Genomic DNA, 21,130 nt, shown 5'->3' with positions numbered 1-21,130 from the left:
AGCATACTGCGCATCATGTCCATCAATGTTTGATTTCTCCTTTATGCGACACCATTTTGCTCGGGTGTATCAGGCATGGTATATTGGGCAACAATCTTATTTTCTTGAATAAACTTTGCAAAAGGGCCAGGTGCTTGTCCATCTTCAGTGTATCTACCATAATATTCTCAACCTCTATTTGATCTCACTATCTCAATTTGCTTGTTGCATTGTTTCTCTACTTCAACTTTAAATATCTTAAAGACATCTAATGCTTCGCTTTTGTTGTGAATTAAGTAGATATATATGTAGCATGAGTAATCATCTATGAAAGAGATGAAGTATTTCTAACCATATGAGTCCATGTCTGGACTACATATATCAGTATGTATGATTTCTAATAGGTCAAAACTCCTATGGACACCAATTTTCTTAGACTTGGAGGTATGATTTCCCTTAATACAATCCACACAAGTATCAAAATCAATAAAATCTAAGGTATTGAATACCCCATCTTTCACTAACCTTCTAATTCTATCACTAGAGATATGCCCCAATCTCCAGTGCCATAATGTAGAGGAATTCTCATTCATAACACATATTTTATTGCCAGCGTGAACGTGCACAGGATTATAAGCGATTTTGTTTTGTACATTAATGTAGTAAAGACCATCAGAAAAAATACCATTTCAGCACATTCCGATTTATTATATAAATTAAAAGATTTATTTGAAAATGTAAAGGAAAAACAAAAAGGTACAAGTCTTGAAACAGAAATCAAGTTTCTAGAGAAACTTGGTACATAAAAGGTCTTTCCTAACTTTAAAACACAACTGCTACTTAAAAAAATCACACATTCCAATTGCTTCCACATGTGAGCCCATCTTGTTTCAGAAAAAGATGATTTGCTCACTTCCCACTGGCTTCCTTAGGTTTTGTAAAACCTACAAGGAATTTGAAATGTGAATTGTTGATCCAAAATCAATCCACCATGTGTTAATATTAACATTAGCCATATTAGATTCATAACATACGAATGAAATTGGATTACCTTTGTTGTCCATCCATTTCTTGAACTTGGTGCATTCCTTTTTCGCATGTCCCTTCTTTTTGCAGAAAAAACACTTGATAGAATCCTTCTTTATTTCGGCTTGGGGAGGCACTTTATTTTTCCCCTTGTCCTTCTTGGATGGTTTGCGTTTCTTTCCTTGGGTGGCCATGTGCGCACTTTCACCTTGTTCCTGTAGGAGCCTTGCTTCTTCTTGAGCACACATGGTTATCAGTTCATTGATACTCTATTTGTCCTTATGTGTGTTGTAGGAAATTTTGAAAGGCCCTTATTGAGGTGGAAGATTGTTAAGGATGTAGTGAACTAGGAAGGTTTCAGAAATAACTACATCGAGCTTCTTCAGTTTAGCAGAAATGTCCCTCATCTTTGAGATATGTTCTATAACTCCTTTAACACTAGTGAGCTTTGTGGATGAGAATTGGTGGATGAGGTTGTTGTAAAGTGGTTTGTCTGAAGTGTCGAACTACTCATCGATCAGTTTGATCAAGTCTTTGACTTTCTCAGGTTGCTCCACCGATCCACGCATTCCCGGAGGGATCTTGGACATGATGAACATGATGCTGAGGCGATTGGATCACTCCCATTTTTTATATAGTGCAATCTCAGCAGTAGTGCTAGTCGCAGTGATTGCAGCAGGTTCGTCCTTCCTTATTGCGTAGTCCATGTCGGCGCAGCCTAAGTGAAGAAGAACTCGTTCCTTCCAGATTTTGAAATTGTCACCCCTAAGCTCAGGAATCTCGGTAAGGATTTCAGCGAAACTAAAGGAGGATGAAGAAGCTACATGAATAGGATTACAAACTTAGATTTTTTAAAGATTGAGGCTTAATGAAGTCATGTTTTACCAATGTATAACATGTTGAATGATGAAATTTTATTAAACAAAAATTTTATGTGGGCTAAATTTTTAATTTAATAAAATTGGATGTACATGATGATAGATTATTCAAACGAATTATTTGGGATAAATTAAGGTTTGATATTTCTATCTAAATTAAACTTTATGATAAACCTATAAAATTAATTTAATATATTTTCCTAATTAATTATATAAATATAATAAAATCCCTGTGGTGTAAAATTATTATTATATATATATAACCAATCACAATTTATGTCCATTATGTGATCCTTTCATATTAATATATAATTTTATATAATTAAAGATGACGTGGCAACTCCCTAATTATTTGAAATTATATGGTTCACTAGACATTGTGTTTTAGGCTGTACCTAAGAACAATTTCGTTATAACATAATAGGCAATCACAGAGAGTAGTGCTCCAAGTGTGGTCATTCGAAGATCATTAAAAACCGTTCTAGATTGAGCATTTGTCTCAGTTTCATGTGTTCTTATGTCAACCACAAAATTGTTTATGTATTATTCATAATTTTATTCACCCTAAATATTTTATGAATATCAATTTGGTAAATATTATTCAACCTATCTTAATGTTTGAATATAATCTAAATATATCTAGCGCAATAATGGAATATACAACGTATTTAAAATCATAAAGTCATACATATAATTATAATAAAAATAAATTTTTCTTGAATAATAACAAAATAATCATACAAATTAGCATAATTATTCATATGTAGGAAAATAAATACAATATTTCCACATATACACTTGGCAGAAAAATTCATGCTAAATAAGACAATAAAATCATTTATTGATTTGGTGAATTAATAAAATAATTGTACAAACTTAATTGTAAAATAAAAATGTAATTACATTCTTAAAATAACACAATTACTTAATCTTGCATGAATAATGAAAATGCATCATACAATAAATACACCAAAATCAAGTAATTGTACATTTTAATTAATTTCAAATATATAATATTCCAAAATTATATGTTTTGATTAAATTGGAAAAATAATTTAAAATGAAATTTATTGTCTAAATAAGCATTAAAATCAAGAAAATAATAAAATTCCAAAAATAAATTAATAAAAAAAAGATAATTTCATAATTTTTATGAATTTTTCTTTAATTTTTTTTAAATTCTGCCATGGGGAGAAAGACATGTTGTTTTTCCCCTGTATTGTGTCGTATGACTTGTCAAACGACGGGTCATTTTTCTTTAGCAATGACCGAAAACGACATGTCCTTTTGGTCATCTCCTTCAGCCAACCGGGTCGTTTTGACCTGTTTTTCTGCAAGTGGGTCGGTTGGAAAAATACATTTTGACGACCAAAAAAATCGTTTCAAAGCCCAGATTACATGGAAATGAATAGATTAAGAGATCCATGACATTAGATTGATTAAACAACAACTAAAAATCTGGTTTTAATTCTGAAAAAAACTTTCGGCCATTAACGTGTTTAAGAGAATTTCGAATGCTTCCAAGGGTTTCAAAAACTCGCTTTTAATGCATATATCATTTAGGAAACATAAGATAATTGATTTATAATAACATTAAAAATGAAAAAAAAAAACGAATTTGAATTTAAGAACCAAATTTTGAAGCATGTATTGGCCAAACTCAAAATTTTTGTCACATATTTATGCTATAGTTTTAATGCACAAAAATATTTTAGAAATTGATAAACTAGAACAATCCTAACAAAAATATGCAGTAAAACAATCCAAACAATATTTTTTTTATCATTTGGCAATATAAACATACACGCATACATATATGTGTATATACAAATACATAGGCATATATAATTCATGAAAATATATATGTATATATATGCATACAAAAAATAACAAGGCAGAGATAAACATGACTATTGATACCAAATGTTAGATTAAATGAAATATAGGCATATGAATAATTCTATACATTTAGGCGCAATTGATATATAGATTAGACATATACGAAGAGAGGATCGAATATATGTACCTCCAGCCATTGTTGTTGATAATCTCGATCTACAACTCTAGATCTACAAAAGAAAAGAAGAGAAATTAGAATGAGTACATGGGCTTCCAAGCTCTCACTAACTCTGATAGATGGAATTACTAAAAGATAGAATAATGAGTAGCGAGCTTAAGGACCAGTCACTACTACAAAATACCATTTACGGGACATTTTTTTAGGACACGCACATAAATGTAAGTCCTTAAAAATATTTATGGAGTTTTTAGGACACTCATTGAGAATCCTGAAAAAATACAATTTAAGACTCGCAATGAGTGTCCTAAAAAAAATGCGAGTCTTAAAAAAATCTGGGCTAAAAAATGAGTGTTTTACTTAATAATTTTAAGGACTTGCTTTGGGAGTCCTTAAAAACACCTGGGCTGAAAAATTAAGAATGGTGACTTTTAAAGACTCGTTTTGCGAGTCCTAAAAGACTTTTAAAGACTCGTTTTGCGAGTCCTAATAATTTGTAATAAGTTAACAATAAGTTATTTAAATAATTTTCCCTATTTATTAATAATATGTAATATTAGCTATTAATAAAATATCTATTATATCATATAATTAATTAAATATTTTTTATATATATAAATATTTTTTTAACTGAAAAATCTATTAATCAATACAAAAATTTATAATATATTTATTAAACTAATAAAAACTAATTATTCAAGTAAAAAAAACTACTTATTAATTTAAAAAAAATATTTTTACAGACAACTTTTATTTTTAAAATTAAAACCCTTAAACTTTAACCTACTCCCACTCTCTTTCTGTCGCCTCTTCTCTCTTCTCTCTCAACCTCAGCGTCAATGAACTCCCTCAGCCGCACTCTCTCTCACCGATCGACAAAGGCTCGGGGCTGCAAGGGGTTGGACAATGCGGAGGCTTGGGGGTTGTGAGGGGCTGGACTGACAAAGGCTCGGGGGTTGCGAGGGGCTGGCCAACACGGAGGCTTGGGGCTAGTGCGGGCTCTGGGGCTGGATGGCGCGGAGGCTTGGGGACTCGTTGGGGCTGGACGACATGGAGGCTTGGGGGCTCGTTGGGGCTGGACGACGCGGAGGCTTGGTGGCTCGTCGGGGCTGGACGACTCAGAGGCTCGATAGGTATGCGTTCTTCTTTTTCTCTAATAAAAGAAACTAAAAATTTTGTAGTGTATTGCTCTGTAGTGTTGTTTGTATAGACACATGAGCAAAGTGTTTATTCTACACTCTTTTAGTGTATTGGACTGTAATAGGCATTGTGTGATTATGTCTCTTGTACAAGGTTACCCAGTAAGTGTTCCTCTTTTAATTAAGCAAATTATTCTATATATGTTATAAATTAAATAAAGAAGTTTATTTATTTTATACATTAAGTAAAATAAAGTGGACAATATTACAAGCACTCCACGAAAGGCTTTCTTGGAAACACATTGAAGTACCTCAATCCTTCTAAGTCAGAACTTGTTACCCCACCTCTGTTTTGTATCCATAAGCGACTTGAAATGTGACCTTAAGTGTTGTATTTGATTGAAAATGTGGTTATCCTGTAGTTGCTTCTTTTGTTCTCTGTAGCACTTTTCTCATGTAGGTGCCTTCCTTGAGTGAATTTGATAAATTCTCATTTGTTAGATTACAAATGTTAATTAATCTCCTTATTTAATCTTATGGGATCTCTATTTGGTGCATTTTATTTCTGGATTGATGATGATGAGAAAATCACCATGATTGATTTTCCTCAAATGGTTTCGGTATCTCATCGTAATGCGCAGATGTAAGGAACTCTTATTAAAGACTTGAAATCTTGTCATAATCTTTTTTATCCTTTTTTCCTTGTGATTGTGTATTATTTAATTATCGTGCTTGATAGTTACTGTATATTTCATTCTCATATATCCTCATCCTCATCCTCAGGTACTTTGACTGTGATGTTGAATGTGTCTTCAAGTTCTTTAGAAAGAGGTCAATGATATTTTTTTCTTTTGTGTTGGAAGCTTTCTCATCTGCTTCACTGACTTGCTCGCTTATTTAAATCTACTAGTTTCATTATTTGAGATTGCTACTCTTAAAAGAACTCTCACATATCTTCTACTAATGGAGGATTGAATTTTGATTGCTGACTGTTGATGGGTTGATAATGTTAGTCCACTTAAAACTTTAGATGATCATATTTTTCTTGAATTTAGCTGTAGTTTTTTGTTTTTGCTTCTACGCCATGTTGTTGTTCAGGTTGTTGCGGTATTGTTCTTGATAGTCAATTTTAGTTGGTAGTGAAAGTCATTTCAATATTTTCATTTGTGGTCAATAAATTAGTTGAAGTGGTATATATATGTGGTTCTTATATATTTTTCCAGAAGTCCTCTTTTTTTTTTGTCCCAGTTTCCTTGATTTCTCGAGTCATTGGTGTTTCTAGGATGCTAGTCCATATTGTATATTAACTGGAGAGAAGCTTCAAAATCAAATTCTTGATTTTTGTTTCCCTGATGCAGCTGCCATTATATTTTAACTCCAATGGTTCTAGTAGTGTTTCGTGAAGATTTAGTGTGACACTGTTGCTTTTGTTACCCCTTATTTAGGATTTATTTATTTTTTAAATGTGAAGGAACCTACACCAAACACTACAAGTACCCAACAACCTTGTTCCATTTTCTTTCATGTCCAATCCTGTTTGATTATCTCTATTAAGATGACTTATAATCCTAGAACATAAGATATAAGATAAAACACAAACAAAAATATGAGTTGAACATTAATGTAGGATATAACTGCAAAGAAATGTAGTTTAACTAAAAAATTCTCAAAACACCCAAAAGAGGTAGCTCAAATGGTCAGGTATGTGGTTTGCTATGGTTTCGTGATCCCCAATTATTGTAGAGTTAGGCCCCACCTAGTTTTTTGAAAAAAAGTTATACTACCCTACAGTTTCTCTTAACTGTGGTTTTCTTCTCTTTGCTAAAAGGATGCAAGCTATAATTTGCTCAAATTGTTGAGAACAAAGGCTTCTTAAGTCTCTGTGACATCTATTTTTTTTTCTCCTGTTAGGTTTAATTTGTCTTTTCATGAGTACACTGGGATGATATTTGTTGCTTGTCAAAACTCATGTCAAAGTTAGACATTTGTTTGAATTATTATGAAGAAATTTGGAACTCTTTTTCCAAAATTTCAGTTGAAATATAAAACAAAATGTCAGGAAATTTCCATGTTTGTATTTTCTTGATAAGAACTGGAATTTTATTAATGAAAACGAGATAGCATATTCATCTTTATTTAAACTTTTTTTAATGGCATTAATTTCAGTTCAATAAATTTGTCTTGAGATATTAGTCTTATTTTATACATGTTTTTTAATTCAGGACGACCAAACAGTAGATTGTCTATCTATAAATTAATTTGATCATCTTTAAGTCTCCAGATGTCATTAAATCTATATGTTTTTGTTGATAGTAAGTATAGCCTTATAATTTGGTACTTGCTGATATGTGGTGTAAATATTACACATGACAAATATGTCTTATCACCTAGGACAAGCGAACTTTTTTGTAGTAATGCATGCAAACTTTTGGGACCTTTCAATATTGAAAATACATTAAACTCTGTTATTAACTGCTTTTTGGGGATAAAAGGAATTGAAAAGATAGACATACATATAGTGTAATGAGTAAAAGTTGATATATTTTTATCTGCTGTATGTGCACTTGTGAGATCTGGAGCCAAGCATTACAGTGCATGTGGTAACCCTCTGTTCAAAAAGTAAGAGAGTAACGATGCGTGCACAAAAAATTACACTATAACATTACACATATATATGGTAAGTTTTTTCTACTAATCACACATTTATTTTGGATTAGCCTCATTAAGTTAAAAGGACTTGCCACACCTATATGTGTAATGTTTTGGTGTAAATTGTGTATGCACATATCATTAATCCCTCCGGAGCTTTTGTTGAGAATCGTTATTCAAGTTCCATAACCATTAACATTCATTGTGGAATACAAACCAAAAAGAAATATAGTTATGAAACTTGAATATTTCTTCATGATTTACAAAGCTCTTATTGTTTTCTCTGTTTTTTGATTGTTCCAGGGGGACGAGTCCGCAGATGAAGACGAGGCAAAACTGGCAAGGAGCTTAAACAAGCAGAGGAAACACGCTATATCGGCAGTGCATAGGGGACGTCGAAAAACTATCTCCAGAAATTCCTACAGAGACAAGGATGGAAAGACCACTTGCAACTCCAAAATCCATAAAAAAAAAAATGTGTGTCTGGTAAGAAGAGTGACATGAAGGATGAGATGGCTTCTGTTTTGGCTACAAAAGCATTGAGAGTTCAATTTTGACTATAAAATGAGAAAAGCTTCTCACGTAGAAGCGAGAAACAACTGTTTTTGTTTCTATAGATGTGTGCTTTTGAAACAAGCTCAAATTTGACAAAGGTGATAAATTGTTTTACTGACCATTATGTAAGAAGCTATTAATATAAAAATATATAATTATATAATGTTGATTAGACACCAATCAAGCAGCTGATAAGCACTGGCGCAGACAACATTTTTGGCTATGTTAATCATATATTAAGAAAAGTATGATTAGTTAATATTTATTGTATATGATATTAAAATAAGGGTAACATGACCATATTATATACACTACAACAATATTTAGTATATATTACATTAAAGAATAGCACATATTTAGAAGTGCTATTATTAAGTGGGGGATTAAAAACACACGGATCTGAATAGTGGGGGATTAAAAACACACGGATCTGAATAAGACATATTTTGGCGCCATATGACTAAAACTCAGGCACCAAAATGAATTTCTGCCAAATTCCCTTTCTCTCAGCCTCCATCTCTCACTCACGAAGACTCACTCCGCCCTCACGAAGACTCACTCCGCCCTCACGAAGTCTCTCCGCCCTCACCGCCCTCACGAAGTCTCTCCGCCCTCAACTCATCTCTGCCTCACGAAGACTCGCTCTAGAGTGGAGCTCTTTCTCCGCCTCACAAAGTCATGCTCCAGAGTGGAGCTTCTCTGCCTCACGCCCACTATCTCAGGTTCGTTTCTCTCATCCCTGATAATACAAATTGTTGGCTGAATGTTGTAGATTGATATGATCAAAAACCCATCTTTGATAGAAACTAGATTGATATGCAATTTTAGATATTGTTATGTTCAATGTTCAAGAGAAACAGCTATGAAGATTACAAGTCAAGAGATAAAAAAGATGTAGAGATCGAGTCATTTGAACTTGCAGTCTTGCAGGTCCCGTAGCTTGCTCTTGCAAGTCAGCCCTCTCTTTGTACCAAGTTCTCCTTTGCTCTATCAATGGAGGAGCCTCTTCTGCTCTGAGAAATACCTCAAACCCACCAGCTGTTTCACTCATTCTCAGGTACACAAATTAGGCACCTTTACTGTTTTCATGTTTCTTTTGCTTAATTAACTTCTTTTAGGTTTTTTTTTTTACTTTGTTCACTTTTTTCTTTGGTGTTGTAAATCTTGTATATGATAGAATACAGTCTTACTTGAATGGAAAAAGAAAATTGCACTCTTGTAAATGAATCAGGTGGTCTCAGAATTTAGTAGCATGTCGTACTTGCTTTGCTATATGATGATTGATCATATGATGGTATTCTTAAATTAGGTTTTTCTTGTTTGACCTTTTTAAATCTGGTCTAGATGAAAAATGGTCTCTTTTCATTTCCAGATCCTAATAAAATATTAAGATGTGATCGAACAATTCAATCTTTTGCTAAAACAGGGGACGGTTAATGCTTACAGTATGTATTAAATCTGTGTTGGTACATTCACCTCATAAATGTATACATGATATTCTAGTGTAAGGCACGTGTGCACGAGTTCTTGGTTTCCTTTAAGTCTGATATCTACAACTAATCAATAATATTAATGACCACATAATGCCAACAAATGTATACATAAATAATAACCAGGCAATTAAAATATAACTATATGCTCCTTGTGGTGTTATTATATAGGAAGGAACACTAGTCAATACCCATTTCTTGTTTTCTATTATTATGTTCTTCTCTGTCCTTTGACCAGGTGGCTCTGGCTATTGCAAATACGGTTGGAGCAAGTATGTTGCTCCATCTATGCGCTCTGCTACTTTCTTGGTCACCTTTTAACTACCAGCCTCAAAGTTTCATCATTCATTCATTCATTAACCACAACTGTGTGTAATCCCAATTGTCACTTTCTCATATGCAGGAATTTGGTAACATTGAGTCTCCAAAGTATACCAGACTTAGACAGTTTTTTTCCACTATTTATAGCAGGTAGCTCCTCTCTTTTTCTTTTCTTTGGCTTTCATGAAATGAGCTTCTTTACTCACATATGTATATTTGATATGTCTTTTACAGGATGCAGGTAAGAGCACCATCACAGCCAGTGGTTGTGTCTATACCAATATTGCATTATGATGGTCAGCTTCTATATATTCATTGCCTTTTCTATAATTTAGATAGTTCAATTTTTTTGAAGTTTGGTCGTGTAATTTCTTAGTGAGACACTTGAGAATTGTGTGTTTTTCTTGTTTGAGACACTTTCTGTCCTTATGATGTGGTTTCTGTCTTTTTATTGCAGATATTGAATCTGCAAAAGCATCAAGACGGCAACTCAAGGAAGCTATATATACAACACTATTTAACATGAATTTTCCTGCTGTTTGTGCAATTAATCACGTAAATTTCGTTAAGCCTTAACTTGCCGCTGCTGTTTAATATTCTAAAATATTTAATACTAAAAGAAATAAGAGTAATTTTTTATTTTTTTAAAACTAGGATTCCGCTAACAATTGCGATGTAGGTATCCAAGAGAAACTTAAACCTCATACCTTGTGATATAGCAAGCCATATGCCTTATCATTTGAGCTACCCCTCTTTGGTAAAGAATTAAGATTAGTTTGTTTCATGCAAAAATGACATTTACCATCGGATATAGATTTCGAGGCCTTGATCCAATTTTCATTCTTCATTTTCCTTTTGTAAAGCAAGCTTCTGTGACTTGAGTGGTTGACAATCCTGGACAGGCACCAAATTTACTTATTAACACTATAAGCTGAGATGCTTTATGTACTTATGCTTGTTTATGAGTAATTTGGACCTTTTGCTTTTGGCTTAAAATGTTCGATTGATTCTTTGATAGATGTTTTTTATTTGTAAGATCTTATCCATTTTCTGTTTTTGAAAATGTAGGCAACTTTAGCTTTGTATGCTGCTAGAAGAACTTCAGGAATTGTTGTAAATATTGGGTTTCAAGTCACATCAGTTGTTCCAAGTAAGGAGTGATAGTTTCTCTTTTATCTTTTATATGCTTTATGCTTCCTTAAACTATCAACAAGGTTTCATTTACCTATGATATATACTGATTAGCCCTGCAGTATAAGTTACAGTTTTAACTTTCCATGCAGCCTTGCTGCTTTTATTCTTCTTTTTTCATTTTCATTCTATGGATTTTCCAGTGCTTTCTTTTATATCATATCTTGGTTGCATTCAATGTTTGGGGATCTGAAATATACTCTTTTCTTTTCTTTTTCGGCTTCTAGTTTTACATGGTAAAGTAATGCGCAACGTGGGTGTGGAGGTTGTGGGACTGGGAGCACTAAAACTTACCGGGTTTCTTAAGGAGTTGATGCAGCAGAACAATATTAGTTTTGAATCGCTGTACACCGTTCGCACTTTGAAAGAGGTACAAGTCTTGCTTGTTTCTTGAGTGCAGAATATTGTTGTTGAATATTTATCCTCGTTTTTCCTGACTGTAGTTATTCTGTTTTAATACTATCAGCTTTGCACCCTCAAAGAAAATATTTTGCTCATGGTACATTAAACTACTAGTACCATTAGTATCCTGTGTTTTAGTGGAATGTTTCAATTTTGTTTTCTACTGCTCTTCTCTCTCATTTTTGTAAGGAGACATTGCTGAAGCTGAGTTCTATTTATGACCTTATTTCTATACAGAATCTCTGTTATGTTTCCTACGATTATGAGGCTGAGCTACTCAAAGATACACGAGCATCATCTGACGCAGCAGGAGAAGGTCAGTTCACTCTTTCAAAAGAGCGGTTTCAAACAAGAGAAATCTTATTCTAGCCACGAATGGCAGGAGTGTAAGTTCTGGAACTTATAATATTTATTGCTTCACGAGCACTGTCAGGAAAGTTCCAACTGTGTGGATGCATGTGAGTGTGTGTGTGTGCTGCAAGGATATTAAAACTTCTACCATATAATTCATCAAAAAAGATGTCTAGAAATGCTTTATGTCTTGATTATAGGCATTAAAAATGTGAAACTTCATGAAAGTATAGTGTTTAAATTGTGAAAAACATATGAATAATATGCATATAATCAGGTAGTTGTTTCATTATTCTTCTGCAAATTTGGTACAGCTAATCTTGTTTTTCACTAGAATTGGAACTCTATAATATTGTAGTTTTTGTAAGTTACTATTATGTCTAGAATAAGGATAGTGGTATTTGTATATCTCATGTATTAATGACCACATAATGCCAACAAATGTATACATAAATAATAACCAGGCAATTAAAATATAACAAGTTACAGAAGTCTACTTGACACATGTTTATCTTATAAACCAGAAGTACAGTTGATGAATTTATAAGTTACTAATTTGCTCTCGACAACCTTTTGTTTCTTGCTAACTTACATGCAGTAAAACACTTTACTTGAATCTGGTTAGGCCATTGTAACCCATGAACACTATTTATGTCTTCCCAAGTTGGTATCCTAGTGCAATATGAACCTTAATTTCAGGCCATCAAACAATGAAACCATTTGAACAATTTCATAAATTTCAAGTCAAATTCATTAACTTAATTCCACCAAATAGAAAACCCAACATCATGTAGAATAAACCAATAGCTATCCATACAAGCAAAATTTATAACTAAGAATTGAAACTCATTTTAAAAAATATATATACATATAGACAAATGCATATACCTGTTAAGGATCATTGTAGCCAAGAAAAACTTGGAAAACATCACTGTCAAGAGGCATGTCTACTGTTTTATGACATTTCCTAACAAAAGTGCTTGTTTCACTTCCATTACAGATCAAGGAACCAACAAAAAACTGGTACTAAAATAAAGTAACACACTATTGAAGAATATTAAGTATTATATTTTAAAATAAGAAGAATATTCAACAAATACGAATAAACAAAATTAAATATCAACAGCTTGAATGAAAGAGCTTACACTCTAATGTTCTACCAAGGCTATTGTTAGGGAAACTCTTTTATGTCATTAAAAAAAAAAAAGAGAAGAAAAACTCTAGTCTTTTTTAATCAGGTAAGTGATCAAATAATGATAGAATTTTTTAAATAACCCAATAAAAATGACAATACACAATGACAACACTGTCAATGCATGTATATGGAAAGGTTCACAACACACCAACTTATAGCTATCAAATTGATTCAAACAAACATTATTTGAAACAGGCATGATGGATGGTGAAATTGAAAGCATTTAATCATAACTTTTACAAATGAAAATGGGTGGTTAAAAGAAGACATTACACTGTAAAATAAGCAGACAGACAAGCTCTGAAATAATTTGGTACCAAATAAATATAAAAGCTCCTCCTAGTTATGTTAAAAAGATAGTATTCTAATTATTTAAAACTAAATATGTATTAGGATTATATTAATTTATAGGAATGCTGATCTAGACTAAACCCAACTTTGGGTCTTTCTTTTTCTTTTTCTTTTTTTTTTAAGGGGAACCCAACTTTGGGTCTGCTTTACACTAAACACGTATAGAAAGCATCCACTGAACAGTTTAAACAGTAAGAAAAATAGTAAGAAAAATCTCTTCAGATTCTGAAAACAGTAAGAAAAATAGAAAGCCCAATATTTCAATGCAATATCACTCTTGTAAAGTTTAAACCCATGCACTGTACAGTTAAGCCTTATTCTGATTGGTCATATTCCAACTTTTATTTTTGGTTGTTTGAGCTTGCTTGCCATGTTGTTTAGTTTGTTAGTTTATCATACATGCTTGTTTAATATCTATTGACAAATTTTAATTTTGTATTAATCTTTTAAGTATTGATTATATTCTTTAGGTTGGGGATCGAATTGGCAAGGAGCATTGCAAAGGTAATTTGCAAGAGGTACGGAATTTGTTCTTTTAACTCTTATTATTAATATCTTTAAAATGTTAGAGGAGTTTGAATATCTTAAATATTCATCCATAGAGAAGTAGGTTATGAGATTAAAATTGTGTGCTGCGGTGATAACGGAAGGTTGAAAACTTGTGTGTATTAGAGAAGTAGGTTCTGGAAAACTGGTTTCCAAATGCATTTTTCAAATGAAACACTAACAATAAAACACTTGGTTTATTCAAAAGAAAAAAAAAACACTTGGGATGTGTCTCCAGGTCTAGGTGTTGGGTTGCATGCGATAACCCTAATAAAAACAATAAAACATAATATACATTTATATTAGAAATTGAATATTGTAAAATTTGTCACTCGTAAACATTCCGGCTTGTCAAGTGACAACATCACAGCTTCAAACGTAAGAACTAACATTTCCTAATACATGCAACGCTTCAAAGATTCAATGAATTAATTTAAAAATTCTAAGCATTTTTTGGAGGAAAAAAAATGTAATATGCACTGTTTGATGTTTTTGGAAAAAAAATGAATTAATTTAAAAATTCTAAGATTTATTTGCATTTTTTGGTTGAAAATGGAGTGATTATGTAACAGAATTAACGAACTTAGATGAGTACTTCTTCTAAACTCTTAAACACACCCAGTAAAGCTAAACTGGTCACAAACAACCTCAACTATCGAATGAATCCCTCGGCCTAGTGAAAACTGAATTCTGTCTTCTCTTTGATGTAGAAGAGAAGAAAAGAGAAGAGGAAAACAAAGTGTTTCTTGACTTTTCTTTGTCAGTTTTTCTTTTTTTAATTTTTCTCCCAATTTTTAATGACTAAATAAATGAGTTTGGAGAAAACCTCTTCCGTAGAAGATTTCATTATTTTTTTCTCACTATTTTTTATATTTTTTTCAACACTATTTATATTGCCACATTAGCTTTAATAGTTGATCATAAAACACATAAACTACTTTTCTTAACAAAATATTTCTAAAGAGTAATAAGTGTAATTTGACTCGTAATAATTAGCATAAAAATAGGCAAATTCTACTCGTTCTAAATTTGTTTAACGATTTATTGGTTGACAAAAAAAAAATTGTTTTAAAGGTTAAAAACAGAGTAACAAAGTAGGTGTTATTGTACTATTGTATACGTATTAGTACTTGTTAGAAAAAAAATCATATAATTCAGAAAGTGATATATGTTATAACACTATTTATCATTTTTAATTGTTTACTGGCCCACTTATGGTACTATATTTGAAAGACAAAATACAACACATGGAGCAACTCATTGTTTCTTTAATGAAAAATCAAGTAAGTATTTTGATGCTGAAACTATATTTTCATGTGGCTGAATTGCAATAACTAAGATTCATGTTTAATTTTTTAGTTAGTCTTTACTTTCGTATTTTTTTTTAATTTTGATGTTGAATTCATGTCTTTCTATCTTACTTGTAAATAGAATACATCTACTCAGAGTGAGGAGCAATCAAATGTCAATGTTCAATCAAATTCTCATGTTCATTCCACTCAGGTAATTATGATACTAATTATATGAAAATGATAAAATCTAAAACATATACTATTCAATATAAAATCATTTACTGCTGCTGAATTTGTTATATTGATATATTGTTAGAGTGTCAAGAACCACACATTTGGCTCAAAATGCAAAATATTAGATTGGATTGGATCTGGAGAAATTATTGCAGAAGGTTATTTTATCTCAAGTGACCCAAAGGATGAGGTTCACCATGTTCCTCTTGGGCCTAGTGCTATGAAAGTGGGGATAGATCTTGTGAGAAAGAATGATGCATTTCTGTGGAGGCCTTCAACAATTATGTCTACTATAGAAGATGTTGTAGGTAGTATAATTGCATGGCCAGCTGATAAAGTTATAATTAGGTAATTAACTTTTTTTATGTACTCTTTTAGTTTACTATAACTTTAAGTTGAAGCATTACTTATTTAAATTTTGTTGTAGCTAAACAAATGGACTCACAACAAAGACAAGTTCACAAAGGATGATGAATTGAAGGATGGAGCAAGTTTCACGCATGGTTTACTTTTGTGTATCTTGTAATGTTTCTATTTTTCATTTTTGAAGTAAAAATTGTTCAAGATTATAAAACTTTATTATGTTATGCTTTCAAAATTAAGTTAGAACTAAGATCTCATGATGTAGACACATTCATGGTTTGAATTAGTTATTGTTTAATGTAATACTTATGGTTTATCAATCTATTGAGAATTACATTTTATGATTAATTTTGATTTTTTTTTATCAAAATACAATAATGAAAATCTTTTAATTAAAAAAAGAACCATATAAGTATACTTATCAAAATAAAATTTAAAATTTTATTACTATATGTTATGATTTAAAAACATATTATAAGCGTAAAAAATCGTTATGGTTTATATAATATAACAAACTAAAAATGTTATCAAAATAATCAAATGTAACAGTTGAAAAATGTTATGAAAAAAGTACAAGATTAAACTTCAAATTTATAACCAAAAACTCTATCTAAATGTTATTATTTGAATATTATAGCACCTAAAAATGTGTTATTGAATAGTTTAAGATAACACCAAAAATAACATTCAAAAACTGTTATAGAAAAGACTGGACTTTTAATAACAAGGGCTATGTTAACATTTTCAGAAGTGCTATCAATAGTCCCGGTTAGCAGTTTTTAAGTGTTATGAATACTGTTTTTTCTTGTAGTGATAATTCCAGCAGAACATGACCAAAACCAAGCTTATGGATTATTTTATTATTAATTATTGTTAAATTATATGAACAATATGAATATTTTTTATCTTAATGTATTATAATGTGCAGATCTATATTGAGATGCAGTTCTTTGGCGTAATAATAGACAACATTGGCCGTTGATGTTTTTACGATAAAAAATATATTTCACTAACATTGTATACATTTCTTGTTTAATATTTGGTGATGATAGAATTTGATTGTAGTATAAATTATCATGTAATATGATTTTATAAGCCGAGTAGACTAAATATTGAAATTATATTTTCGAGTAATTAATAAAAAATTATTTTGTTATATTTTGTTTTGAAATTTTAGAAATCTAACATATATACTACATTTTGGATATTCAAAGGGATATATTTTTTTTAAATCAAAATGAAAATTGTAGCTGCATTTTTTTTAAAAAAAATTACTTTTAAGGGCATGCAAAACGAGTCCTAAAAAATTACTTAAAGGCACTCAATCAGATTTTTAGGACTTGCGAGTCCTAAAAACTAATTAAAGGCACTCAACCTCAGTTTTTAAGGCTCTCAAATAGATGACTCATGCCCGAGTCCTAAAAACTTGCTAGTTCTAAAAAAAAAATTTTGTAGTAGTGGGTACTCTATATTTATAAAGTGACACATTACATCAGGGTCTCTGCCACAGATTGAGATATTCTCTCAATCAGTTGGGATATACAAAATTGGGTAACAAATAATGTTCACCATTAATTAGAATATTTTTTCAATAAATAAAATATTGACTTTGATATATTAAATCAATTAGTCGTAACAAATTGATTTTATATACCATATAAATAATTATTCTAACAATTTATTGTAGTTTTTTTAAAATAATTTTGTAATACATGTTTAAGAAATGTGTTTGTATAAGAATTGAAAATAATATTGGAGAGAGAAAGCCCATATCACTTATTCTAAGATTTCTTTTGTTCTTAATTATTTTCTTTATTTTATAATGTTATAACATTAAAAGTTTATAATATATTTAAAATAAGAAGGCTGAGAGGTAATTTGCTAATAAACACAAAATACGAGGACTAAATCTTATTTATCATGCATAACACGTGTTATGCATGTATTTGTGTAGTCTCGAACACTATTACAAATTACGTTTTGTTAGCTAATCGAAGAAAAAAAAACTTCATTGTAATATCACCCAATAAAAGAGCTACAAGTTCAGGAAAAACATTAGTCTCCTTAATAACACGATCAGGGAAAAACAAGAAGCTCTAGCAAAGAAATGAGTTACTTTGTTAGCAGATCGCTAAATGAAACATAATAAAACATTACTTAAATTCAACAAATAGATTCCTACCGTCATTAATTAGCATACCAATAGGAGAAACCACATATAGCATTAATTGGGTCGTGCTTACTCAAATACAGAGTACAAAAAAAAATTATAATTTACAACATGTTTATCAGGGTGGAAATATGGGAGGATGGAGAGGCTTGGAGAGAAAGAAGTGGAGGGAGGGGAGCTTTCTTTTGTTTGGCTAGATAGAAAGAAGGAACTAAAGAAATGGGTGGAGTTATTGTATTTCCTTCCTGGCCAGCATTTTTAATCTCTCCATCTTTGGACGGAAGATAATAGAGAAAAAAAAAAAACCTGTGTAACTTTACACCCTCAATAAATATATATATATATGGGTGAACTCTTAATGGTTACTACCTATGCATGGTTACTTTAATATTAACTATTGGATTAAGATCAATGGTCCATAGTTGTAGTAGTTAATTAATAATTCTAAAAGTAAATTTTGATTTTTTCAAATTTTTGGAAGTGTTACCTGATGAAAAACATGTATTTATTATGAAAATATAATATTGTAAACTTTTTATTTTTCAAATGCATGTCAATTTCTAAATACAGCTAGTGTCTCTCATTAGTTAGAAATAATATTAATTATGGCAAAAAAATTAACTAATTTTGAAATTAATGTAGAAAAAAAATATTTATTTATTGGTAACTTGCAATACCAAGTTACTATGTTGCCACATCATCATAATTGTTAGTACCCATTTATGGGTAGTAACCATTGAGAAATCTTCTATATATATATAATATTTTATTAGGTTATTATAATACATGTTTTTATTTTTTTCGTCTGCTATTATTTTACACGGTTGAATCAAATATATTCTCTTTTATACATATAATTAATTTTTATTACTATGAAACATATTTATATATAATATATATTCTCTTTTATATAGGCACCCATCTATTTGTATTTTTTTTTATTGATGGTTACTAATAGTTAAAAAATGAAAAAAAATATCCATTAAAATTCCCAACTTTATAATATCTTTTTTATTATAAATGTGCTTGCCTAGTAGTATATTAATAACTAAGATGATTTATTAAATGAAATTTTACATAAAGTGCCAAAACTATCACAATATAAATTTTTTTAGTGCAACACGACAATAATAGCTTTTGTACTATTCACATTTTTTATGTTTACCTTATGTGTTTTTTTTAATTACAAAAATACTTCATTTGCCTCTTTTGTGCATTTTGTATTGATTAAGTTTATTTATTTATTTTTTTGAATTTTTTTCTTACAACTTCCCACTCTTTCCACTCTTCACATTATATACTCTTCTGAGTCTTCTCTCCATTGCTTTTTTTTTCTACTCCATGATCACACTTGTCTCTTAATTTTTTCCCCTAAACATTGTGTGCTTAATAGTTATTGAAGCATTTAAGCTCACATTCTTTGTTGTTATATATAGCATTATCTATCAGCTATGGCAATCTTATGATCAGCATCTTCTGCTCCATCTCCTTCTGTTAAAAAAAAATTCAAAGTCTCCAAATATTTCTAAACAAACTTTGCTGATGGGGAAGAAAGCTTCTGTGAAGCGGATTGAAGAGAAACCAAGCTCTCATAACTCGCCCAAAGCCGAGTCATCGAAATCCCAATCATAGAAATAGAAGTTGGTTTCTGATGTTGTTGAAAGGAGGAAGGCGAAAAAGGTGAAATCAATCAAAGTTGTGGGGGATGATCCAAAGGAATTTGTTGTTAAGGTTCGCATGTTGTTTGTATTGTATAATTTTGATGTTGGTTTCTAGGGTTTTGCATGTTTTTTTTATCATTTTGACTGTTGAATGTACCAAATATGTTTGTTGTAATGTTTGTTTGAATATGTATTGTAAGTTTTAGTAATTTACCCATTTTAAAGTTTCTTATATCATCATGTTCTTTGGTTGTGTTATTAGTGTTGTTCTATTTACGTTTTTTTTTTTTAATTTTAATGTGTGTTGGATCGTGATTTATAGTTGAATGAAGCTAATGTGTTTGTTTTAATGTTTGTTTGAAATTGCATTATAAGTTATTGGGTTGATTTATAGTTTTAGTAATTTTCCCATTTTAAATTTTATATTATCATCATGTTGTTTGCTAGTGTTTTTTATTATTGTTTTGTTGAAGACTTTTTCGGAGCTTATTTTTTTTATTTTTTTTTATTTCTGTTGTTTCTAAGTTTGCTGTGTGTTTTTGTTGTTGTGTGGTTGTTTAGGTGTTATTTTCTTATTGTTTTTTGGGTTTTGTTTTGATGCCCATTGTTGTTTATGTTATGTTTGTTTTGTTGTTTTATGGTTTTTTCATTACCATTTTTGTTAATTTTATTTTTATATATTTTTTCGTAGGATTGACATTGCTTAATCAATCCGAAGCAATAATTTACTGCCAAAGTTGTATCTTGTTGTACTTATCAGGTTATTAAGGACCTTAATAACTATTTGTCTGAAAAGAAATGTTTTCTGAAACTTATTTTGGTAGTTTCTTGAATCTTCTTGCATTTAATCCTCGACCTCAATTATTGCATGGATTGTTATTGAGAGAAATTAAGGAGCCAAATAAGTATGAGATATGGGTTATGGTTAGTGGTATTAGAGAGGTTTAGTATTGAAGAGTTTGCTTTGATTTCTGGTTTAGAATGTGAAGGAGAGTGCAATAATTTGAATTTCAAACAAGAGTCAAATAGCTTTTGGGATAAATATTGGCCAGGTTGTGATAAGATTTCTAAACAATCTATTTGTGAATGTTTTAGGGCTAAGAGGTGGGGTGATGATGATGAAATTGCTGTAAAGTTGGTTGTTCTGTATTTTGTGCAGTGGTTTTTACTTAGTTCTAGGAAGGAAAAACAAGTTATGTGTGAAGATTTAGATGTTGTTGATAGTGGTCGTTATAGTGAGTATGCATGGGGTAAGAAATCTTTTGATGAAACCATTATGTCTTTGAAGGGTAAATCAGATAGTCTGTACAATGTTATACA

General features: G+C 30.8%; 2 protein-coding genes across 2 annotated transcripts; both read left to right on the top strand.

The window, feature by feature from the left end:
* The first annotated feature begins 9,465 nt into the window (after positions 1–9,465).
* LOC133814140 (actin-related protein 8-like) lies at positions 9,466–14,311 on the top strand. Its single transcript, XM_062247137.1, has 10 exons — positions 9,466–9,537; positions 9,670–9,688; positions 9,972–10,042; positions 10,137–10,204; positions 10,289–10,350; positions 10,512–10,609; positions 11,123–11,204; positions 11,473–11,615; positions 11,885–11,963; positions 14,015–14,311. Exons 1-10 carry the CDS (start codon positions 9,466–9,468, stop codon positions 14,050–14,052), a joined length of 732 nt encoding a protein of 243 aa, XP_062103121.1. The 3' UTR covers positions 14,053–14,311.
* A 1,031-nt stretch (positions 14,312–15,342) lies between these two features.
* On the top strand, positions 15,343–16,306 carry LOC133815968 (uncharacterized). Its single transcript, XM_062248713.1, has 4 exons — positions 15,343–15,373; positions 15,522–15,593; positions 15,699–15,964; positions 16,044–16,306. The coding sequence occupies exons 1-4, from the start codon at positions 15,362–15,364 to the stop codon at positions 16,045–16,047; spliced, it is 354 nt and encodes a 117-aa protein (XP_062104697.1). The 5' UTR covers positions 15,343–15,361; the 3' UTR covers positions 16,048–16,306.
* The last annotated feature ends 4,824 nt before the right edge of the window (positions 16,307–21,130 follow it).

The sequence above is a fragment of the Humulus lupulus genome, chromosome 2, assembly GCF_963169125.1.
Source record: "Humulus lupulus chromosome 2, drHumLupu1.1, whole genome shotgun sequence".
Classification (NCBI taxonomy): domain Eukaryota; kingdom Viridiplantae; phylum Streptophyta; class Magnoliopsida; order Rosales; family Cannabaceae; genus Humulus; species Humulus lupulus.
The sequence above is the reverse complement of the archived record's forward strand: the minus strand, read 5'-3'. Positions and strand labels throughout refer to the sequence as shown.

Bases quoted from the DNA above. Each gene is read 5' to 3' on its own strand.
- LOC133814140 (XM_062247137.1), top strand. From the start codon at position 9,466: ATGAATCAGGTGGTCTCAGAATTTAGTAGCATGTCGTACTTGCTTTGC. The intron at 10,205-10,288 runs GTAGCTCCTCTC...TGTCTTTTACAG, and splicing joins TTTTCCACTATTTATAGCAG to GATGCAGGTAAGAGCACCAT. The intron at 10,351-10,511 runs GTCAGCTTCTAT...TTTTTATTGCAG, and splicing joins ACCAATATTGCATTATGATG to ATATTGAATCTGCAAAAGCA.
- LOC133815968 (XM_062248713.1), top strand. The intron at 15,594-15,698 runs GTAATTATGATA...ATATATTGTTAG, and splicing joins CTCATGTTCATTCCACTCAG to AGTGTCAAGAACCACACATT.